Source organism: Aulonocara stuartgranti (genome assembly GCF_965226115.1).
Source record: "Aulonocara stuartgranti genome assembly, chromosome: 4".
Lineage (NCBI taxonomy): Eukaryota > Metazoa > Chordata > Actinopteri > Cichliformes > Cichlidae > Aulonocara > Aulonocara stuartgranti.
In genome coordinates this window covers 31735089-31761170 of record NC_138942.1, presented here as the reverse complement: position 1 = coordinate 31761170, position 26082 = coordinate 31735089, and the positions used below count along the sequence as shown (strand labels likewise).

The 26082-nt window shown below is 40.4% G+C and overlaps 1 protein-coding gene across 1 annotated transcript in view; it reads right to left on the bottom strand.

Moving 5' to 3' along the window:
- The window catches only part of LOC309704705 (carbonic anhydrase-related protein 10-like), a 170309-nt gene that overhangs the window by 45084 nt on the left and 99143 nt on the right, over positions 1 to 26082 (bottom strand). The window contains exon 5 of the mRNA XM_082530098.1: positions 4085 to 4270. Within this exon, the coding sequence (XP_082386224.1) occupies positions 4085 to 4270 (186 nt within the window). The remainder of the gene's footprint in view (positions 1 to 4084; positions 4271 to 26082) is intronic.

The window sequence follows — 26082 nt, the reverse complement described above, 5'->3', positions numbered from 1 at the left end:
CCATAATATAAGTGCGCATGCGCCAACCAGCGTGCAGCCTGTTACAGTCGCTCCTGCTTTTCTCTTAGTTTAGCTCTTTTTTCTTACGTATTCTTTTTTTTTTCTGACTTGTATTTTCCTCCGTTTTCTATCTCTTACTCAATCATGTGGATTGAGAGAGTTTTTGTTCTTCTGGTGGCCGTGGAACTGTTACTTTTATCATGGAACGGGACCGCGGCACATCTCCTACACGCACGGACTGTTTACTCCAGAGATCAGCTGATCGCCCTGATGCCGGCCGGCTCGCTGGTCAGGCCCGCAGAAGTGCCCGCAGAAGTACCAGCTGAAATTTGGAGGAAAACACATCGGGGATGCAGAGGTCAAGGACAGAAGAGAAGAAAAAAGGTGACGGTGAGACAGCGGAGGCTCGAAGCGAGGAGGAGGTTTAAACCGTGTCTGCCGTCTATCGTGATGGGAAATGTGCGATCGTTGGCAAGTAAAATCGACGAGCTCTCAGCACTGGTACGGAGTCAGAGGGAATACCGAGAGTGTAGCCTGATGTGTTTCACCGAATCATGGCTGCACCAGGTCATTCCCGATGAGAATGCTTCCGTGGAAGGCTTCCACACTGTTCGGGCGGACAGGGACAGCATCGCTAGCGGTAAGCGTAAAGGAGGTGGGCTTGCTGTTTTAGTTAACAACCGGTGGTGTAACCCTGCCAACATAACAATCAAAGAAAGGATTTGTTGCCCGGACACTGAACTGTGTGCTGTTGGACTCAGGCCGTATTATTTACCCACAGCTGCATGTGACACTATCCACTCTGCCATAGCTCGGCTACAGACTCAGCACCCGAGTGCCTTTATTGTGATCTCGGGTGACTTCAACCATGTATCACTGGACAATACACTACCAACATTCAAACAATATGTGGACTGTCCCACCAGGGGAGAGAAAACTTTAGACTTACTGTATGCTAACGTCAAGGATGCATACAGCTCCTCCTCCCTCCCCCCACTTGGTAGGTCAGATCATAACCTGATTCACCTCACCCCCCGCTATGTGCCAATTGTGAGGAGGGAACCTGTGACCACCAGGACTGTTAGGAGGTGGTCAGAGGAGGCAATAACGGAACTACAGGGCTGTTTCGAGGTGACCGACTGGGAAACACTCTGTGAGCCTCACGCCGAGGACATCAATGGGCTTACTGAGTGTATCACAGACTACATAACTTTCTGCACCGACTCCATTGTTCCAGCTCAGACTGTTCATTGTTACCCAAATAACAAGCCGTGGGTGACTAAGGACATCAAAGCCCTCCTCAACAACAAGAAGAGGGCTTTCAGAGGGGGCAATAAAGAGGAGGTGAGGAAGGTCCAGGTGTTACTAAAGGACAAGATCAGAGAGGCTAAGGACAATTACAGGAGGAAGCTGGAGTGGAAACTCCAGCAGAACAGCATGAGAGAGGTGTGGAGGGGCATGAAGACCATCACTGGATTCAGGCCAACCAACAGCAGGGGAGCTGAGGGAGGTGAGAATAGAGCCGACGAGTTGAATCTGTTTTTCAATAGATTCGACACCACAGTGTCTGCTCCCACCCCCACAACCTCACCTGCAGTCAGCCTGGAATCCAGAGCCACACCACTGTGCCAGCCTCTCTCTTCACATGTTGCCTCCTGTGAGATTCCTGACACCCCTCCCCCACCCATCACCTTCACTCAATACCAGGTTGAGATGCAAATGAGGAGACTTCACTCAGGCAAGTCTGCTGGACCAGACGGAGTGAGTCCCCTTGTCCTCAAGGCCTGTGCCCCCCAGCTGTGTGGAGTCTTTCATAAACTGTTTATGCTGAGTCTGAGTCTGCAGAGGGTCCCGGTGATGTGGAAGACATCATGCCTCGTCCCTGTACCAAAGACGCCTCGTCCCAGTGGCCCCCAGGATTACAGGCCCGTGGCACTGACCTCCCACATCATGAAGACCCTGGAAAGGCTCATCCTGGACCAGCTGCGACCCATAGTAAGACCACATCTGGATCCCCTTCAGTTCGCTTATCAGCCTCGTCTCGGAACAGAGGACGCCATCATCTACCTGCTCAATCGTGTCTACACCCATCTGGACCAGCCGGCGAGCACTGTGAGGGTCATGTTTTTTGACTTTTCCAGTGCTTTCAACACCATCAGGCCAACCCTCCTGGGTGATAAGTTAGCAGCGATGCAGGTGGATGCTTCTCTGGTGTCCTGGATTGTTGATTACCTGACAGGAAGACCACAATATGTACGTCTCCCACAGTGTGTGTCTGACAAGGTGATCAGCAACACAGGGGCACCACAGGGGACTGTCCTCTCCCCCTTCCTCTTCACCCTCTACACCACAGACTTCAGCCACTGCACAGAGACCTGCCATCTTCAGAAGTTTTCTGATGACTCTGCGGTGGTTGGATGCATCAGCAGGGATGATGAGACAGAGTACCGGGCTGTGGTCGACTCCTTTGTCACGTGGTGTGAGCAGAATCATCTGCAGCTCAACGTGGCAAAGACCAAGGAACTGATCGTGGACTTCAGGAAGACCAGGAAACACTTGACCCCTGTTTCAATCCAGGGGGTCAGTGTTGACATTGTGGAGGACTATAAATACCTTGGAGTACACATTGACAATAAACTGGACTGGGCTAAAAACACCACAGCACTTTACAGGAAGGGCCAGAGTCGTCTCTATTTTTTGAGGCGACTGAGGTCCTTCAACATCTGCCAGAAAATGCTGAGGATTTTCTATGAGTCTGTGGTGGCCAGTGCGATCCTCTATGCTGTTGCATGCTGGGGGAGCAGGCTGAGGGTCGCAGATGCCAACAGACTTAATAAACTGATCCGTAAGGCCAGCAATGTTGTGGGGATGGAGCTGGACTCCCTCAAGGTGGTGTCGGAGAGGCGGATGCTGTCCAAGATAAAGACAATGTTGGATAACACCTCCCACCCACTCCATGACATGTTGGTCAGTCACAGGAGCTCGTTCAGTGAGAGACTGAGATTACCGAAAAGCACCACTGAACGACACAGGAAATCATTCCTGCCTGTGGCCATCTCCCTGTACAACGCATCCACTTAACACACTGTTTGCTGCTACAACTACACATGTTTCTTTTCCAAATATTTATTTATAAGTGACTTATGTATGTATGTATGTATATATATATCTATATATTGTACTATTCTTAGTTAGCGTATTGTCTGTCTTGTCTTAATGTTGGTTTAAAATGGAGCACTGTAACAAAAAATAATTTCCCCCAGGGATCAATAAAGTATTCTGATTCTGATTCTGATTCTGATTCACAGGCCATTTACTTACTCTTGGACAGTAATGTGTTACATTACTGTCCAAGAGTTAAAGGAAACTGTAGTAACAGTAATGAGTTACTTTGTAACAACCATCACTTATGCTAACAATGAGACATCAGCAATGATCCTAAAAAGGTGTTGCCCATCAGTCTGGGAATCGTTAGCGGAACATTTCCAAACAAATACAGGGAAAAAGATTATTCACATGGAACAATCGAGAGAGTTGCCAATCTTCCCAGAAGTGGACATTCCAGCAAGTTCAATCAAACCATGAACACCTCCAGAGTTAATGTGAGGTCTTATGTCCGACAGGTAAACTTTTTCCAAAATTACATCATATAATGATTCCAAGCACATAAGCAAATCTACAAGAAAATGACTGAAAAAGACAAGAATCATAGTGTTACAATGCCCTAGGCAAAGTCAATACTGCAATATTGTGGTGGGATCTTAGGAGAGCTATGTATAAACAAATGACCACAAACCTTGAAGAACTGAAGTGTTGTGAGAAGGAATGGGCCAAAATTCCTCCGCAATGATTACTCCGACTTATTGTTCCCTAAAGTGGTTCTACAAACTATCAGATCCTGTGGTGTGCCTTGTTTGTCCTTCAATACATATTTTTCTTTTTATCTTGTTTAAATAAACAGTAACACAGTGTAAAATCAGGCTGTATTGGCCTAAAATTCAGGTTGTATTGACCTAATTTTAAAACCTTAAAGCAGTGTAATTTTTCTCTTTTCTTTACCATGGTTGCATGTCTTGTCTCTTACCTCTCCAGGAAAGCCCTGTCCATTAAGAAGGTGCTCTGAACCTTGAGAGTCTTCACTCCCAAAGTGGACACGGACCTCTTCCAGACGGTAGCTGTATCCCAGTGGGCCCCCAGAGATGTTCACCAGGTGGGCTTTGTCTGGCCGCAGGGACACATGCTTCCCAGTGTTGTACATGGTGCCTCCCATCTACAGTGAAACAGTCAGAGGGGGATAATTAGATAATAAGATGATAGCTGTCATTTCACCAGTACATTTTTGTTAGATGGGAGCACACAACAGAGTAGAAACTGACTGAAAAATAATAAGTAGATCAACATAACGAGTCTTAAGCCCTAAATGGCACCATTCACAAAGCTAATGGATATACATGGTTTGTTATTAACAAATCTTGAATTGCATTTGAGCTACTAGGATCCAGTCAGTGCTCTGAATTGTAATGAGGTGGTAGGTAGGATTTTTTGTACAGACACAGTACAGTAGAGGTGCTAGTTTTTATGGCTTGTTAATGAATATCATAAAAGTCTGTCAGGCTCTTTCCTGAAATCTCTGGTTTAATCTGTTTGACACATGTTTTTGTGTGTAACTTGACAGAAGCTGAGAAAATCAGCAAAGGGATGACATTACAAAATGCATTACACACATTATTATTATGGAACCTTGTATTAATGAATGCATAAATCCACGACTGTATCAAACACAGTCATTTCTAAAATACATTAAGACTGCTGTAAAAATACATTATGGCAGTAATAAGTACCAGGGTTACCTGCATCCTCCTCCTGCTCCATCAGTGATGGGCTTGGCATTTGCCCAGTCTCAAACTAATCTGTTATGAAAGCAAACAGATTGGCAGCACTCACTATTTGTGGTAATATTTATTGTTCAGGTATGACCCATATTTTGGGGTTGATTTAATTCTATTGTGTTTATATCCACTCGTGATTTTTCGGTCGTAATGTTAGAAAAGTGTCAAATGTTGTAAAAGCAAGACAATGCAACAACCTGCAACATGATTTGCTACTTTTTTACAACACAAAAATCAGCACTACTTAAAATTATAATGACAGCACTGGCAATAAACTGCAAAACATTATGGAGTTTTAATGTGGGTGTTGCTTTTATTATTACTTTCATGAGTATAACATATGCCACCTCTTAACTCTTTCAGTGAAACTGTTAATAAACCACTTATGTATTTTTAACATGGATAATCCCATTGACCCCAGTGCGTAATCCCCCACCACCTGTCATTTAAGGGTCAAGCTAACCCTGGAAAACAGCCACCCCCTTCTACTTGCAACTTATTTGTTGTTAGCAGATATCAGGACAGCGATTGAGGTTTGGGTTTTTTTCACAAAGTAATAATAAGTCTTGAAATGTCAACAACACAACTGATCATAACCACCAGCAGGGGTCTGCTGCTCATTACTATACCAGGCCTTTTATCACAGTTTGGCAGGCAGGGAGTGGATCCAAGTGACAGATGGTCACTCAAAAGGTTACTTTACTATAATATATATATCTAAAATATAAAAGCTCAGAGACTACAGAAGAAACACAAAACCCAAGGGGCACAGAAGGAAAGAGCATGAAAAACGACTTGAAAGAGGACAAGGGGACACAAAATAAATACATAGCAGGTAATGTGGGAAGATGGAAAACAAGTGGAAAACACCGCGGGAGCAAATCAGAATTAACGAGACAAGTTAAACTGAACAAAAACCACATGAGACAACAGACTTATCTCTTAGTAAAACGTACAGGAAACATAACTAAAACCAAGACGGAGACTAAGACTGTTTAGACAAACATGGAGACATGACTGACTTCACAAAGGAGACGCTAAGGGACAAAACACAGAAAGGGGACAAAAAGAATAAATAACCTAATCACCTAGTCAAAAGTCATCTATAATTAACCTGGAGACACAAACTAAGCCACTTCTCAAACCCCAAAAACGTAACGAAACTACAACAACTACTGCTGTGAGAATGTGATGAAGTGATGAAGTAGTCAGATACCCTAAAGACGCCATTGGCTATTATGATTAAAAAGTACATCCTGTCTTGTATATTTAAAAGAAATTGACTTAATCTACAAAGGCAGATTAGCAAGTAGCAGCTCCTGCTACAGTTATGGCACAAAGGCTCCTGTAATGCAGCACAAGAAATCACTACAAGAGTAGGTGGAGCAATTAATAGAAAACAAGGCAAACTAAAATCACTAAAAGCCTACAAAGTAAGTCATTTAAATAATGAATTATAACATTTAAATAAAATTTAAAAACTGTTAAATTAAATGGGATACACAGTCAATGACAATAACAACAATAAATGAATATTAATATGCAACTAACAATATGAAACTGGTGTGTAATTTTCTTTGTGCTTGTGGTACATTTCTGTACATGTTTGTTAATATTTCTGTAGTTTTGTTGAAACCAGAGAAGAAAATCTTCCAAACCAAACTTTCTTCTTGCTTTCTGCCACTTCAGCCTCAAATCATTCTTTTACAAAAAGTGTCCAATGTCCAGAGATGCATATTTTTTCTGTCTGGTTAACAGTGCCTCAGTCACCAAACCTTTATATTTTGTGCGTGCTAGGTGCCCTTATCCCTTCCTCTGTGTATGAAGAATACAGCGAATATGTTTGTGTGGATTAAAACAGCTTTTCGTGTTGCTAAAACAGCCCCAGAGCTGTATGTTGTCAGCTCCTCACAACACCCCTGGCAACACGTAAAGTATTAATGCTCTTTACCCGACTCCCAACCATATTTATCATACATATTATATGACACTGCAGCAATCACATATTCATTACCGCTGTTTGTATATAATAAATGAGGAGAAAGCACTCAGCTTTAGTTTAATTGTGACACACCACTGCTGGGGTAGTATAAAATTAAACAATTACTCACCAGCCTGGAATCTATTCACAGCATTAATCCTTGAAGAAAAGCACGGAAGGGATTTAGAATCTAAAAATGGATGATTTTCACTCTTCTACGTCACTCGACAGGTTCAGGAAGCATAAAGATAAATGCATTTTCATTTACACATGTACCAGTATTGTGCTGGAAAATTTGCATAGTCTAATCTTAAATCTCCAATTTGAATTCAGCGAGCTACGTCGAAGAATGGCCTGTTTATAAGAAGGTGTGTGAGTTACATCAGCAGACTGTTGGCTACTGGCCCAAACATTTTCACAGTTCACCAGCATGTTGTCTTAATTGAACTACCCTCATCAGGTCATGCTACAGCTAGGCTGAAAATGATTTTCCAACCATTTTGTTGTTGGTTTACATGTGTGATTCTGGTCCTGTGGCATTAACCTTTCCAAAGCTCCAGGTCTTGGACTGCTGCCCAGACATTATTTTGTACAATGTCTTCATAAAGCTTTTAATTCCTTGTTTATTCCAGGAGTGTGACAGTGTCACTGTCAGTCACAAAGTGCATAGCTATGGCTGCAGCAAACTAGTTACTGAGGGGAAAGAGAGCAGCAGTAAAGTGGATAGTGGATCTGTAACAATAAAATTACTGGCAGGTGATTTTTTAGCATGTTTTTTTTAGCTATGCTTAGCATGCATAGTGTGCTGCAAATTTACAACAAACCAATTTGAGATTCAGTTTTGGTGTACAGTACCTTTTCCTCCCCCTAACCACAGTGCTATATTCTTGCTAAATAACTTTACCCTTTGTCTAATCTGTCTAAACACCTTGTAGTAAGTGGGAAATGCTCCTTCAAGTAGTCTGCAGCATCTGCAGTGAGGTGGAAACTGTACCTCTCTACTGAGGCAAAGAGAGAACTGAGCGTAAAGGTGAGTAGCAACCCAAAGATCAAAGATACAAGGGGCAGAAATGAGCTTTCTCCAAACGGTGTCTGGGCTTAGCCTTATAGATAGTGTGAGGAGCTTAGTGATTCGGGAAAAGCTCAGAGTAGAGCAAATGGTCTTCCATGAAAGGAGCCTATTAAAGTGGTTCCGATATCTGTAATTCCTCGTGGGTGAATCCAAACTAAAAAGGGCATGCCTGACCCCCAGACAGATCAAGAACACACTAGAGACATTACATCTGTTTGGCTGGCTTGGGAACACCTTCATATCCCCAAGAAAGGATAGAGGAGTGCGATCTAACCATCTCTGCTTTGACTATGTTGCTGTGACCTATACAAGTGGTAGAACATGGATGGTTCAAAGTATCAAGATAAGACCAAGTTATCAACCAAAAATGCAGAAACTTTCAGACTTCACCAACTTTTTCTGTCTTTGTATGTTGGTGAAAAATCCTTAAGACACAGAGTGCTCTGATGTTACAGCAGAGAGGCTGTGTGTACAGACAGACAAGCTAAGATCTCAAGTCACTTCCACATCTTCTAACAAATCTGCATTAGACGATAGTGTTGTTGCACAGCAACTGGGACTTGCCAAATGCATGTAGGAGTTCCTTATACTGGATTGATGAAAACCAATCAAACATACTTCAAGTAATTCTGCACAAACAGGTCACCGCTGTTTGATGTGTGGTCTTAGAAAATCAAAACAGCATGAGGAAAATCTTCAAAGCCTTTTTGTGGTTTCCATCAAGCATACGATTGCATCAAATGTATATACAGGGAGAAGCGTTGGGGTTAAAGATAAAAATAACATGAAGTGACACAGAGATTTTAAAGGAGAACTTGTAGGAAATGGAAATATGAGCGGAAAGGGGGAGCATTTTTGGAAATAAAACTAATGGAACGAAGAGAAGAGAATGGAGATGGTTTGGTAAGCTGAAACAGAAAAAAGAGAGATGCGATGGTCGAATGGTTAAGGCACTGGACAGGAAATTTAATGAGGACCTCGGAGCACGCTCAATCCCCACTAACAATGAGATGAAAAGGAAAAAAATTAAAAGTTTTTGGTTCATTATCGGTAAATGTTCTGAGTGAAGTGGTATTCATGTGAAACATCAGAACTTTGGTTGAATTAAACAGATATATAAAGTTGGACCCTGATCTTGCAAAGAAAAGCGTCTGGACTTCTTTAAGTTACTTGAAGACGTTTCACCTCTCATCCGAGAAGCTTCTTCAGTTCTAAGGTCAAATGGTGGGGAGTCCCAGATTTAAACCTAGTGGGAATATCTCCCCAAAGAGGGACAAAAGGACCCCCTGATGATCCTCTAATTGCCTGAGCCAAGGTGTGAAATTGGGTGTGGGTCACAATCAGTCAGGGTTTCGGGTGAGCTCACTGTGAAACCTGGCCCCACCCTACTGTGATTTCCTGAGGTCAGATGGCCCAGAATGTGAGTGGGCGTTAAGGCGTCTCCTCTCTCTAGTTCCACAGCATTTTGTGCCTGTTTGAGGGACCAACTAACCAAGTATGACTAGGCTAGTTGGTGGGAAATAAGCCCGGTACAAGAAGAGAAAGAATGGAAAGCTGCAGTGGAGAACTGGGGAGAGTATAAATCAAATCAAAATGTATTTATTAGAGATGGCACGATACCACTTTTTTATGTCCGATACCGATACCGATATCATAAATTTGGATATCTGCCGATACCGATATGAATCCGATATAGTGTTTTTTAATCAACAAAACTGTTTTTTAAAATATCTTGCTGCATTTTGCAAGTCTGCAAGTTCATACTCAAGTTTAAAACAACAACTACACTAAAGCTATTCTGTTATACCTGTATACAAAAAAAATATTTCATAGTTCAGCAATACTGATCAATCTAATAAACTTAGACCTACACCATCCTCCCTATTCTGGTATTTTAAAGAGTACTTAGCGTAAATATTAAGCAACCTAACTAATAGGGTTCCAACTCCCAGCAACAACAAAAATAAATAAATAAAAAATAGGGAACCACCCCTCACGCGCCACCTCATGATGCTTAATCGACGTAATCAACCTTAATTTGATGCAGTGTGAAAAAAATGCACAGAAATCAATTATTTTTCAAGAAATATTAAATAGATTCAACATCTTTCTTCAACAAAATTGCAGACTGCACAGATGGTACCTTCCCAAAGGAAAAAGTACTATAGCTTACTAGGGTATATATATTAGACTTAATAGTCACTATATACAGTAATTGACTTCTATTCATTTTACATCAAATTAAAACTTTGTGTGTGTCAGATAATTATTTATTAAAAGCTCGACATTTTAAATGAGAATAAGAAAGAAAAGTATGTCTTTGTGCCCCCTTTTCCCTGTTAATGCCCTATTGGCCCCCCTGGCTAAACTTTGCTAGATCCGCCCCTGCACAGTTACCAGCGTCAGCTACGTAGAAAAAGATCCTGGTGTAGAAAGTAATATTAAATAAATTCTAACAACAGCTGATCAAGCTTAAACGTGCTGCTGTTGTTCAGCCGCTGGTTTCCTCTTTCTGGTGCAAAGTGGGCCAAAAACAAAGACGGACTCGCGACAGAAAAGCCGATCAGCTGATCATTTAAGCAGTTTCACGATTGAAGTAGCAGCCGGAGAGCGAGAGGCAGTCGCTCGTTAAGCTTAACGCAGGAATGCTTTACAAACATTCAGAGATGGACTTACACACTTGCTTTACTTCTCTCGGGGATAACTTTGTCGGAGATGAAATGCCGGGTTGCTAGCGAAGCTCCAAATGCTATCCAGACCACAGGTCCCGCATGCCACAGCTGCTCTATCACGTGATGCATACTGCTCCGACATGCTAACGTTCTGAGGTGAGTTACGGCGTGTTGCAAGTTTTGTGAGGTGCTTTCGTGATATTTAATGGATCGGATTACATTTTTTATTTTTCTCCGATATCCGATCCAGTCATTTAGGTCAGTATCGGACCGATACCGATACGTAATATCGGATCGGTCCATCTCTAGTATTTATATAGCACATATTAAAACAACAGTATTGACCATAGTGCTTCACAGTCAGTAAAAACATGAGACAATTAAAACGAACAATAAAACAGGACAACAAACAATAGATAACAACACAATAAGCTAGAACAGCCAACTAGTTAGAATTAAAGGCCAAAGTAAAAAGATAAGTTTTAAGACGTGATTTAAAAGACTGGATAGACTCTGCAGTACGGACATGAACAGGGAGGTTATTCCAGAGTCTGGGTGCCACGGTTGCAAAGGCCTGCACTCCTCTCGACTTCATTCGAGACCTAGGTTGTGCTAGGAGCATGTGATTGGATGATCTAAGTGCTCTGTTCGGGATTGTATAAGTGGAGTAGTTCAGAGAGATGGCTGGGCGCTAAATTATTCAGAATTTTAAAAGTGAACAAAAGAATTTTAAAATCTATGCGATATTTAACAGGGAGCCAATATAGTATGGCTAAAATTGGGGCTATGTGTTCATAGATTCTCGTACCTGTTAAAAGACACGCAGCTGCATTTTGAATTAACTGAAGCCGGTAAAGAGAAGAGTGTTGGAGGCCCGAGTAGAGGGAGTTACAGTAGTCCAATCTGGATGTGATAAATGCGTGGATAAGCTTTTCAAGGTCCTTTAAAGCAGCGGTCCCCAACCTTTTTTGCGCCACGGACCGGTTTATGCCCGACAATATTTTCACGGACCGGCCTTTAAGGTGTTGCGGAAAAATACAACAAAATAAAACTAGTACCGGTACCGAAAAAAATAAGATTTATTCATAACACACGTGAAAAGACCCAGGAAAACCGAGTTAAAGATAAAAACGATAACAAAATAACGCTGAAAACCAATAAAAACCCTGAAAACCATACATCTCACACCTGAGCCTCAACTCTCGCTGCCTGGTACCAAATGAATCACGGACCGGTCCGAGGCCCGGGGGTTGGGGACCGCTGCTTTAAAGGAAGGAACGGCTTTGCTTTAGATATCTGACGCAACTGGCAAAAGCTGTTTTTTACCACAGTGGAGACTTGTCTCTCAAGTTTAAAAGAGCCATCCAGGAACACTCCAAGGTTCCTTACAGTGAGCGAGAGATGGCTAGTGAGAGGGCCTAGGGCATCAGCTAACTGGTCTAGCGGAGTGTGACTACCAAAGACCATGATTTCGGTCTTATTCTCGTTCAATGTAAGAAAATTATGTGATAACCAAATTTTAACTTCATGCAAACAGTTGAACAGAGGTTGCAAAGAAGCAGACACATCAGATTTCAGAGGTGAATAAATCTGGATATCATCGGCATAACAGTGAAAAGAGATGTTGTATTTTCTCAAAATTAATCCCAACGGCAACATGTACAAAGAGAAAAGAGAAGGACCGAGCACGGACCCTTGAAGCACACCACAATAAATAGGGGCAGAAGCTGAGTAGTGTTGCCCCATAGCAACAGAGAACGACCTCTCTGAGAGGTTGGATTTCAACCAAGTTAAAACCGTACCTTTGAGACCAACAACATGTTCCAATCTTGATAAAAGAATGTTGTGGTTAACTGTGTCAAAAGCAACAGTCAAGTCAAGTAAAACTAAAACCACGGAATAGCCAGAGTCAACAGTTAAAAGAAGATCATTAAAAACTCTAAGTAAGGCTGTCTCTGTGCTGTGGCGAGGTTTAAAACCAGACTGAAACTTTTCATTAATACCATTTTGCATCTGAAAAGGCCTGAAGTTGCCTTTAATACAAATAAGAAATTCACAGATTATCATTTTAGTGAAAAGAAATTCTATAAGAGGGAGCAAGTTGCATACCATTAGCCACATACATCATAACCCCTCAAAAATAATTACGAGATGATGAAAAATTAGGAATCATTCAGTCAAACAATTACAGAACCAACAAGAGAATGACAAAGGAAGCTAGAATTACCAGGACTAACACAAAGAAAGGAAAACTGTGATGGAAAAGGAAATGGACAGAGTTGGGCACTGATTAGCCAAACCAATGATTGACAGAGAAAAATGGGTTGGAGGGAGAGTTTGAGAGACAGTGAAACACTTTTGGGCAGATAAAGAAATGGGTTAGGAAGAGCTTCAGTTCCTCGGAGCAACACTAAGGGAAATGAAATGCTAATATTTAAAAGTCCACCTGGGCCTGGACTCTAATAGGCCACTACATAATGCATGTAACCCAATAAGCACATAGTGAGGGCTGAGGTTTTAATTTAAGTCCTCTGCTCTGCCAGTATCTATTAGAGACAAGCTCTCTGGCTATCCCTCTGTTGACACGATGGGCTTAATTATCACGCTGTAGAACGCTAAGTAGAAAGCTCTGCTTTCCTTGCTCTTTCACAGCATTATGCTGCTAGAGGCCTGTGATTTTCCAACCACTTTCTCCCTTAGGGATCTCTGCTACGCGCATATGATAAAGAGCCACAACACTGCAGGGCTGAGCATCTCTTACCAGGCTAATCCACACTTCTTCGAAAAGATGTTTACTGCTTCATCTGCAGCAGCCTGATCTCGTCTATTGTAATGTGAACTCTGAAATGTGATTAGCCGTTAACTTTGATGTACTCTAATTCCAACAAAAACATTTTCAAAGTTAATTTCACTTCCTCATTTAAAGATTTATATAGCGTGATTGTTTACAGTGAGCCTAAAAGTCAGTGAGTCACAGTACTAGAAATGAAAGCACGGTTTTTTTTTTGGCAAGTCATCTATTTTGAGTCTAGAAACTGGAGGCAGAATGTGCAGCTATGCAAGGTATATTGGATTAAAAAGAAAATCCAGTTATAAAAGTTCTAAACTTTGCCAGTTTCAAATCTGAGATCAGAAGTTCAGCTTTTAGATTAAGCACTCTTCAGTCTACATATGAAAATTTCTGTGGTGGATGTAAAAACATCAAAGTGTTTTTTATCTTCCAAATCTAGCGTAGCATTCAACAAACGATGACTATACCATTTTTAAAATCCAGTATGGAAGTACTGGATTTAGGTGTTTCTTTGTATTACACCACTTTACAAAATTAAAATGTTAACCATCAATTTAGTACAGTTATGTAACTCAGTTTACGTCAATATTGTGGTTAAAACTGACCTCAAAATCTAAATCTACAGATGAGGAAGTTCTTATATTGTTTCAGAAGTTTGTGCATACATTTAATTAGATTTAATTTTATGAGCCATGGTAGTTATTTCAATTCAGTTCATTGATTGTTTTTGGATTTGCTCGTTCACTGAATTCCATAAAAAATTCCATTTGTGTTTTCACATGCTTATTGAAAATACACTGAATTTCCCGGAGGAAACCCACCCGAGGGATTAATAAAGTTTCATCTAATCTCTAATTTTAGAAATTGTTCCACTTCAAAACTCAGTGACTACAAACACTGAAACAAAGTTGAGATTTGGCTAAAAAGTCAAAAGTGCTGTTTAAATGTCTCTAGAAAAAGACTTTCATTTATTTGAACAATTATTAATCAGACTTTTTTAATGGGCTCGATGCTATGCAACAATTATATATAAACTGCATCTTCACTTATTTTATAACTTTTCTCAAAGTAAGTTATATTAATAAATCTTGAATTTTTGTTTATATGAGATGGAAATAAAAAAAATTTATTTATTGAATTTTTTTTTTTTCAATTCATAATTTATTCTTTGAACTGCCAGAGGAGTCGTTATGACCATCATTGGAAATTTTGCATGCAACAGTTGTGGCAGGCCTGGCTGCCCAGCAACACATATTATTTATGCACATTTTGATATAAAGTTTGCTATTTGATAAGCCAAAGCTAGCTGACTGATATATGAATAATTATTACAGGGCTGAATGGGTCAGAGATGGAATACTGAGCTGGGTTTCATTCCCATAGCTGAACCAGACTGTGCTAAACTAATCCGAGCAACTGAAGAGTAACTCGTGAAGCACACCGGCCAAGTCAGGCCTGAGAAGCAGAGCTGAGGACGTGAAGGGCTGCAGATGCAGCAGAGCAAATTTTACGGTGGAAAAAGAGACTGCAGCAGCTGCAGGTCTGGTGGAGGAAGAGGCAGGGCTGGGCAGAGTGATGGACTGTCACCGTTCAACTTTCACAAAAACAACTTAATTGTATAATGTGTACATATTCTGTTAACTGTTACTGTAGTTAACTGTGTATTTATTTAGACAGTTCACTCTTTTTGATAGTGAGCACTCTATTTTTTATACCTTCCTTATTTTAGCATCACTCAAACAACACATAATACAAAATTCATTTTTAACCTCTTCTTGCTCTATAATAATAAAACTATTTGGATGTGTTGGTTATTGTGTTTTATTGTACCCATTGTTCGCTAGTAGTAAAATATATATTTGCCTTTATGACCTCTAACAAAATAGTTTAAATTATTTTTAAAAATAATAAGACCCCTAAAACTGAACCTGAAACACAAAGATGTAACACATTATTAGAAAAAACAAGAATTGACATACTTGCCATTGCTGCAATTGTTGCCGGAGGGGGTCAAACTGACTCCCGGGAAAAGCTTTGACTATTCAGCTCTAGATTTTGAAAGCCGGATGTCTTTATCATTTAGTCTGTATGTCTGTATCATTTTATCTGTCCTGATCTCCATGCTACATATTTATAGCCTTGTGTGTTCACCTTTCACAAATAATTTTTGAATTAAACGTTAAATGTTTGTAAGCACCGCTGAAGCCGTTGTTGTTTTTTCTTTTGATAAAAGCATCACCATTTTTTAGTTGAAGGAGATCACTGAATGAGTTCTGTGGTTAAGCCTCTTTATGAGTACACAGAAGCAAAAAGACTAATTCTGCAGCTTGGAAACCTTGAAATAGTTTGTTTTTAATAAAGCCTTGCTTTATTCTATACATGTTGAAATAATTATTTGCTCATTAGAAGACCCAGGACATCTAAACAGTGCTTTTATGTAGCTCTCATAGAAATGGTTCGTGAGGGAATCATTAATCTGATTGATTTCTATCAGAAGAGGAGCAATGGCCCATGTAACCTTCAGCCTGGGAGAGACTACCAACATCTGCTTTATTAGTTTTGAAGATTATACCTTTTTCAGTGCTTTTTCACATCCAAACAAGTTCCTCACCATCATCCAGTTTACCCTCATCTCTAAATAAATGGATATTAGTCTTTAACATATACTGAAAGACTGTACTACTGCAAAATAACCCTCTCTTTGCAATCAGGATGATCAAATACTGCTCGTTTTTTACAATTTCTACCGTTCTGTGCTCTGAAAACCCTGCATGCTGAATATCTGTGGCCTTGAAAAGCTTTAACTGCCTCAAGAGCTTTCAGTTGAAAGTTTACTGGTCAGTAGAATCTCTCGTGGTCTCTGGGTCATTTGGTCTCAAAGGTATTTCAGCCCACTTACTGAAAACTGGCCTATTTACTTTTTTAATGTTAGCAGATGTTTAAACTCAAGGAAGATCATAAATAACAAGTACTGAGTCCAACTTAGTGGAGGGTGTAACATTTTAGTTCTTAGGCTAATTTGTGTTGAAGAAGGATAAAGATCCACTGGCTGATTTGTCCACCATATCAAATGCAAACGTGCTGTTCAAGCAAGCTTACTGGAATTCCCTCAAATTTTCCGCACATTTTTTTTCTCCCCTGAAGTAGACATCATGACTGTTGATCCAATCTATAATTACATGTTCTGTGTTCTCACAACAAAGTTGGAAAACAGTCACAATATCAGCATGAACACCTCGGAGCTGCTTAGGTTCTGCTAATCATTTTCTTGAAAGGTGCACATAGCTAGCTTAGGTGACTCCTGCGCTTTCCTGCAAATGTTGACTTCACCATTTTTCTGATTTCCATATATTGCACATGGCTTATATTGAACTGCCATATATTTGGCCAGTATTTTACTGGAAGGCTTTATTAGGAAAATGCTGGGACTGGGACTTCATACAAAAATGTTCTTTGACTTATTTTTGTCCTCAGTATTAAGTGAGATCTAAGTGGGTGTAAAGGAGATTGAAGCCAACAAGGTGCCTTTGACATCTATGCTGTGGCACGTCAGCCAATGACAGTCATGTTTCATCTCCGTAAGATTCTGGATATTTATAATTGAGCTATTTGTATATATTAGAGCTATTTCTTATATATAGTTCAGTCTGTTACTGTTATTGTCTTGTAACCACAGTGTTCTGACAATAGTGAGAATGGTCTTCCACTCTCAACTCATCACATATAGACATTTGTAAAGTAATTTTTGCACTGAATAAATATCAACGTAGAGGATTAATGGAGCGATGAAGCACTTTTTAACCAAAACCATTAACCAAACCATTTATCACCGAAAACTACAAAAGCAAATGAATTAGCAAAACTAACCACTGAGTGAAAGCAAAGTTAAAAGTTGGTGGTGAAATGGCAACTTAACTTGAGTCTCCAGGCTGATAAAAGTCCAACATATTCAATGGCCAATCTAACTACATCTCTACATCTAAAAGAGGACCATCGCCAACGTCCAGTATCACCTTGGCCAGATTGTGTTTCTCAGTGAATGAGCTGCGACAGAAACGTATAACTGCAAAGTTTAGCACTTGGATACATAGATGACAGCCTATAATAGCACTACATAATAAGAAGGAAAATCATTTATGTCAAGTCAAGGTTTTCCTTTGAGACAAGGGTCACATCTTTAATCAGCAGCTGGATTAAATACCCATTAAACATATTAATTAATGCTAAAAACATACATTAAACATAGTGACAAGCCCACTGGAATCGCCAGTTTGGACCCTGCACTGACTCTAAAGAGGGCAGGACAGATATTTCTGTAAATCCAATCTAAGCTTACAGCAGATAAACTGGGTTTAAGATCATTTAAAAACAGTGTCCCTTTTTTTATAGACCAGGTTGTGTTTGCTAATATACTGTTTATCAAACAGGGGCAATGCACCATCATTTAATACCAGTAGACAAAGTTGACAATTTTGTGTGAGGTCGGTTGAGAAGTCACAGTTCAGTACATTCTGGAACAGCACAGAAGACTAACGTAATGCATATAAATGACATGTTCATCATTTATTTTGAAAAATGTAAACGTCCAAAAGCTCTGACTCAGGGTTTCTCTTTATTCGTCATCTGTTTGACTGTATAAAGACCTCAGAAGGTTTACTGAACTGAAAGTCTCGAGTTTATTGTGTGTTAGTACTCTACAGCAAGGATTGGTTAAGTGGCTGAGGGAAAGCATGTGATTTATGTGTGTGTATAAATGGCAGAGAGAGGGAGACAGATAGGCTGTCAAAATGATTAATTCTCTGTGTGAATGACCCCCTGCTCACCTCTGTCTAATTCCATCTACTCTATTCCTTCATCTCCCAGTCTGTTCCCGTGTTTTTTCCTTTCTCATCTCTACCAACCTCCTCTAGTCGTGTTCTCCAAAACACTTTCTTTCTGTCTATTCTTTTGTTTTCTCCTTCCACTCCGTGTGCTCTTGACATTTCTCTTGTCTGGTCTTTACCTGCACCTTCTTTACTCTTCTGCGATCGCTCTCCTCATCACATGTTCAGGAAACTGAAGAAACTTTTATAGCTGATTACTCCTGAAGATTTCACCATTACTTCTTTAACAATTCCAAAATCAGGACTTTACAGGTGCAGTCTACCCACATAAAACGTGCTGAGGATTTTCTCTACAATTTTGTCCTTGCAGGTGAAGCTCATCTGCAATCATGGATAGGTGTTTTTAGAAGTGCCATGGGGCTTCTCCTACTGCACCTCACAATTACTATGCTTTACTTTATGCTTCATCTATGCTTTATATTCAAACAAGTTATCCTATTTTTCTAGATTTAAAAGATGTAGATTTTGGGGCACTCCCAAATTGTGATTCATAATAATAATAATAATAATAATAATAATAATAATAATAATAATAATGAGTCTTTACTGGTAAAACTCAAACTGTTGTGATCCATCACAAACTGCCCCACTCCACTGGTGTAGTGCACAGATGGGCCCGTTTATAATGATGAAAGAGGCTAAATGAAATGGCAGGACAATGGGAAATCTTTCCTGACCTTCTTGCCTTCTGTCTAACTTCACAAGATAGTATCTGAGATGTAAACTCATTAAACTTTGCACAAATATCTGTATCATTTTTTTTAGCATGCACAAAGGAAGGAACACTTGTGATGTATTGCTATGGAGCCCAGGAAACATTAACAAATACAACAGGAGATATATAAATACAATCCATCATGAAAATGACCACAATATAACAAAAGAAACAGGCTACAAAATTCAAATTAGGCATGCTTAAATATATGTGTTTTTCTCTTGCAATACTCATTCATATACTGGCTCACTAAACTGGTACTCAGTCATCAACACTGATATAAATGACCAAAGACATTTCTATAATAAATTAGTTCACAAAATGCACAAATCGGTGCACAGAAATTAGCCATAATGTAGGAAATAAAGTGTCTAACAGGTTTCGCTCAAACCAAAACTTTGCCCATGCAGATACTGACGAGCACTCAGGTGCTGATGTGACATAATTATTGTGATAACAAGATCTCATTTGATCTTGGAAGCTAAGCACCGTCTGGCCTGGTTAGTATTTGGATGGGAGTAATGTCACCTGCACAAACTCGGGGTGACTACGAGTCAGGTGATAGAGCAGGTTGTCTGCCAATCAGAAGGTTGGTGGACCAGTACCTGGTGCATACGATTAAAGTATCTTTTACAAAACTGAACCCGAGGTGTCCCTGATGTGTCCACTGAAGGTGGTGTGCAAGTGTTAAACAATGTGCTTAGGCACAGATCAAATCACTGTTTGATAAAATCACTTGTAGAAGCCATATTAGCACGTCTTTTCAGTTTTTTTAGTTATGATGTTCCAAGAATTGGAAAATTAGGATCCATTTCAGCTTTAAGATACAAGTTTGTTCCTGAGAAAAGCGAAGCCAATGTTAAGCCAGGTGTTTTTGTTGGCCCTGAAATCTGTGAACCGATGCTCAACAATGACTTCAAAGGAGAACTGAAGCTAACTGAATCAGCAGCATGGGAAGCACTGGTGCAAGTTGTCCAAACTTTCTTGGCAATCACAGAGCAGGGACTTATGCTGAGCCTGTGGATAACATGCTGAAAGCATATCTGCTAATGAGTGCCAGAATGTCACTGAAGATGCGCATTTTACATTCTCATCTCAACTTTTTCCCACCAAATCTGGGTGATGTCAGTGATGAGCATGGAGATTTCATCAAGATATAAAAGTAATGGAAAGCCGACAGGAAAAATTCAATCAGAGCACGATGGCTGAGTTATGTTAGTTCCTGCAAAGAGAGATGGATGTGCAGTATGCAAAAAGCAAGTGCCTCAAACATTTGTGAGCATACTAACTTTCAAACTGACAGAAACATGCTTTAACACATCTTTGGTATTGTTTACTGCTTTGTTTTCAGAATAAACGTAAAACAATTTAGGTGAGAAGTAGTTTAAATGTTAATATTGTGGTGATATACCATACTGATATGGGGCAGGGATAGCTCAGTAGGTAGAGTGGTTGCCCCATGATCGGAAGGTCGGGGGTTCGATTCCCCTTAACAGCTACCCTGAGGTACCCCTGAGCAAGGTACCGTCCCTACACACTGCTCCCCGGGCGCTCAATGGCTGCCCACTGCTTCACTGAGTGAATGGGTTAAATGCAGAGAGCAATTTCCCCACGGGGCTCAATAAAGTACAATAATGTACACACTTTCTTCTTCTTCTTCTGATATTGTGTCAAATATATATGTATATATATAGTGTCAAAAATGCCAGTGATATATATGTCCTTTTAAACCTAACGTGCAAGCTTCAATTGGATTTCATATCTGAAATCAGTGTGAAAAAACTAAATAAAAATCTGGTCTATTCCCAGTAAGCAAATTAAACATATTTTTGCAGACCAGTGTTGTTTTACTAAATACTGTTTATTTTTAATTAATCAACAAATCATTTAGTCTATGAAAAAAATAACAAATTACCTAAAATATTACCAGAGGATTTAGCAAATGAGTCTACAGATCTCAGATTTTCAGTTTGTGTTCAGTGTCTGTCTGCATACCTGTCAGCAAGACTGCCCAACACCCACCACGCTAAATCTATTTATTACTTTCAACAAAGACGCTGGGTGAGCGTCAAAGTGCCTTTTATGCTGTTTCACCATTTCTGCTTAAGAAATCAGAAAAAGATGAATTAATTATTTGTTCTGGATTATTTTTCCTATTTCTGGGACTACAATCCCGGTTCACAATGATATTTGTGTTATTCATATAAACAAAACTGGAATGAATTTATGGAATTGTGCAATTTCACATAACTTTTGTTAGCTCTTTTTCACAGTTGTGCATTAAAGACATCTTCACAAAAACAAGCCAAGTCATCAATTATTAATTTGACCCCGTTTTCCTCAACTCGGAGCATGTTATAGCTTCTGCTTAAAGCAAGTTAAGTTCTGTGAAGGATGTCTGAATTAGTTTTTAAAAGCATTTCCTTGAGAAATAAAGTATTTCAGAAGAGGATATTTGAGCACAAGGACCCACTCTGCCACACTAACAAACTCTTCAAGGCGAACTTCAAATCAGATCAAATGGATGATGCAAATGTACCACAATCACCAATTACAAACATGGAGGAGTTTAATTTGTCTCTTGGCCTCAAAGCTTAAACTCTGCATCTAGTTAAGGAGGACTTTTTCATATTATTATCAATTAATTTTGCATCAAAATTGAATGATTTTAATAAATTCCAAATTGTGCCAGGGTTTCTTAATGAGAGATTGTCGTCACTGATCAATTACTGTTTGACTGCGTGGGTGTGTGCATGTTTCCCTTTACGTGCATTTATGCGGTGGAGTCAGAGAGGAGAAGACTAATGAATTGTCACTTCAAAACCGCATGCACACACACACATGCACACGCACATGTACTGTCTAATCTATTAGTAAAATGTCAGCATGCTGCAGAGCAAGTCTTTGTGAAGATAGTCATTTGTCATATTTGGAGGTCTTATCGCACCTTTCTGTAGCGTCTCTTTGCTGTGAATGTGAAGGTCGCCCTGTCACTGCGTCGGATGAAGTTAAAGTCCTTTTCAGTGGAACATGGTCACAAGTTGACGCAAGATAGATTGCAAGGTAATATTGTTGTCGATTGTCCATTAAAGGGACAGTTCAGCCCCAAATCAAATATAGTCATCTCAGTAGAAAGAATATGCTTCATACGAATCAATTTTCAGTTTGGGTGCTTTGAGGAAATGAGGCAAATGCACTCTGAAAATCAAACTCTGCATCATGCAGCCATTATTTTACTGCACACAATAAAATGAGGAATATTTACGAATCATTAGTATAGCTAAATGCTAAATTTAGCAATCCATCTATGATATACTACATAGTGTTTGTTAATTAGTTGAAAGCATCACTTTAAATTTTTCAGTATTAATAACTCTAAAGGTTGTCAACAAATCATGGCAGAGTGCATTAATAATATAAGATATGATTATCTGATTGAAATTGTAGGACGATACAACCAAATTCTATTTGATGACTACCAACTAACAGCAAGGGATAAAAGTCGCTGTTTAAAAAAGAACAATAAGAAAGCAATATAAAGAATTATATACAAACAAAACATTTTCTTGATTGCTGTGGCAGCTAATAAGGTTCAGAGATTTTTACACTGTGAGGTAAAGATGCTAAAGTATTCCCCTGTGAGTTCTTTGCAACAGCGGGAAGAAAAAACTCCTTTTTAATAGGAAGAAACTTTCAACAGAAACAGGCTCAGGACGGGTCAGACATCTGCTGCAGCCGGTTAGGCAGAGAAAAGAAGAACGAGCGTAGGGAGACGGGACAAAAATAGGACCAAACACAGACAATAATTTAATGACATGCTGCAGTGGCGTCTAAACACACACATGGGTAAAAAGAGGTGAGCAGAGAAGCAGTGCTCACTGCATTACAATGTGTCACATGAAGTCTCGCATAACTAATGGATGGTTTAGGGTCACGTCATCCACTCTTAACTAGAAGCTTCATGACAAAGGAAAGTCCGATCTTAAAAATAGAGAGGGTTGCTGTCTCTGCGGGTTTTTGTTTTTTATCAACACCATATTGCTCAAAAGCTGACCAGTCACTGGATTTTCCTCCAATTAAAATCAAACAAAGCTTAAACGTTTTCAAAGCTGTGGAGCAGATGTAACACTGGTGGTGCAAAACTAGACCTGTTAGTGCTACTTCTTGCCTTCTTTGCATGTAGTGCGGGCAGTATAGTTACCTTTAACCACAGTACGCGGACAGAAGGGAAATATGGACCAGATCAGACAGGTTCTAGATTCGTAGGAGCCAAGGGTGTATGACAACAGAGGACTTGTACACAGTAGGTGTAGAAAACACAATTGCATTTATTAGCAATTATTAAAGTTGTGCACATTTAACAAAAGTAGAGCGCGCTTCTTGAAAACAAAATAAAATAAACCCCACAAATGGTCGACCTAAGGATATATTGTCTTTTGTGTCTTTTTTTTAAAAGTCAATTTCAGTCTTTCAATGTTCAGTAGTCACTCAGTGTGTTTGTAACCAGTCGGGTTACAATCTACCAGTTCATCCGGCTCTTTGGGCTGGGCTCGCCATCCAGTACTGGAAAAGGGATCCTCGATTCTTCTCAGGTCCTCAAAACCAATCCAATCCAAATAAGCAAAGGAAAAAACCTGACCATGCAAAGCAACAAATGCTACACGGGGCTTCACAGTGCTCACGTTGGCTCACGGCCTCTGGAATACAGTATCACTCTTATTATTCTCGCCGAAAAAAGGACTTTCACTATCCAGCTAGCTTCTTCGCCGCACGGGTAAACTGCTCTTTCACCGTCTGTGTCTCTGGCGTATCTTACTGGCACACGAAGGCACGCACAGGTGTCTCAGCAGCGCACAGACTGGGGGGAGGGTCAGACCGGCCAATGATTGGTCGCTCAGTGGATCTGACAAACACACTCTAAAGGACTAAGTCCTGCCCCCACACCATCTATATACCACATATACATATGTACATATTAAACTTATGTTTACATGCTTTTTATCAGTATTTATTATAATTAATTTTGTTTTTATCAATATTTATTCCCATCGTGAGAGTATGAATATTTATACTTTTAATCCCGTTCTTAACACTGGGTTACACTATCCCCTCTTAGAATCATGCAAGTCCCTTTGCATGGGATAGCTAAACGGTAATGACAGGGGAACCAGCCTTCATGGGGATGACCACAGAATCTTGTTCTGTCAAGGCACTGGTAAAAGCCAGGCTTAGACCTTGAAACAGGGACTGGGTAATCGAAACGAGAGGATTTCCCAACCGACTATATTGCAGTCGTTCTGGTTGGGTTCTTGTTCTCTCTGAGCGCCTTACAGTCGCTGTGGCTTCACTCTCAGTATTTGACTGACTTGAGTTTGCTTGATTATCATTTGAGTTGTCTTCTTCCACTGGCCCATCACAGGTAGATCCATCGGGTAAGTTGGCATCACTCTCGCTTTCATTGTCAGTGGTTGAGTGTTCCACCATGGTTTCACTCTCCTCTAGGCTTCCATATCCAAGTGGATTTCCACATTCAGGTAAGTTGTCACATCCGGTTAAATTGTCAGCTCCAATCAAGTTGTCATGTTCATGTAAGTTGTCTCCTCCAGGCAGGTTGTCATGTTCATGTAAGTTGTCTCCTCCAGGCAAATGAGTTTCAGTATGATCGTGATCATTAGGGTGTGTCTTTGGCTGGGGAATCTCATAGACTCGAGTGACCTTTATGGGCTCTTGAAGAGGTTCCTCTCTGAACCAACAGATATCCTCATCTTCCAGTTCTGAATGATCACATTCCTCATGTTGTTTAGGTGATTGCCTTGTTTTTGGTTTGCGTACATGAGTTGGTTGGACAGGTTTCTCTTCAACAGGGGCAAGAAAACCACAAGGGAGCAAGAGATCGCGGTGGACTGTGCGGACTGGGCCCTCTTTTGTTAGGGGTTTTATACTGTAGACGGGCAAGTCACCTGCTTGGTTCACCACAACGTGAATATCAGTCTCCCACTTGTCGGCTAGCTTGTGCTTGCCTCTGAGACGGACTGCACGCACCAAAACTCTGTCACCTGGCTCTAGTTTTGAGGGTTTCACTCGCATATCAAATCTTGTTTTGTTTCTTTCTGCCATTTTGTTAGCATGGTCTGTTGCTAGTTTGTAGGTCTCTTGTAGAGTTGCCTTTAGTTTTGTTATGTACTGAGAATGCGACTTGAAACTTTTGTTGTTAAAGGGCAGCCCAAATGCTAGATCGACTGGCAATCTTGGCTGACGGCCAAACATTAACTCATATGGGGCAAAACCGGTTGTATCATTTTTCGTACAATTGTACGCATGAACGAGTGGTTTGACATAGTTGTGCCACTGAGTTTTGTCCTTTTCCTCAAGAGTACCTAGCATACTTAGTAACGTTCTATTGAAACGTTCTACCGGGTTTCCTCTGGGGTGATAGGGTGTTGTCCGGATTTTGCGAATGCCCATGATCTTGCAAAGCTCTTGGATAATGTGGGACTCAAAGTCGGGACCTTGATCGCTATGCAATCGTTCGGGTATCCCGTAGTGGACTATGAAGTTGTCCCAAAGGGCTTTTGCAACGGTCTGAGCTTTCTGATTGCTGGTAGGGATGGCTAATGAATATTTCGTGAAATGATCGGTTAATACAAGCACATCCTTTACATTACTTCGATCAGGCTCAATGGACAGGAAGTCCATGCAGACTAATTCGAGGGGTCTGGTGGATTTGATATTCACAAGTGGAGCTGCTTTTTCTGGAGGAGTTTTACGTCTTACACAGCGGTTGCATGTTTTGATCTTATGTTCTATATATGCTGCCATGCGAGGCCAATAGAACCTTGTTCGGGCAAGATCTAAGGTACGTTCAGTGCCTAAGTGGCCCATGTCACAGTGGAGGCTTTGGAAGACTGAGTCACGGAGCTGTTCAGGTAAGACAAGCTGGTAGGTAACATCTCCTCCATCTTGGCGAGTTCGATACAGGATGTTATTGTGCATCTCCAATCGATTGAGCTCTCGGAGTAGAAGGTTGATGTCAGGAAGTTCAGCTCGCACAGTTGGTGGGACCTTTTCTCCAGTTTCAA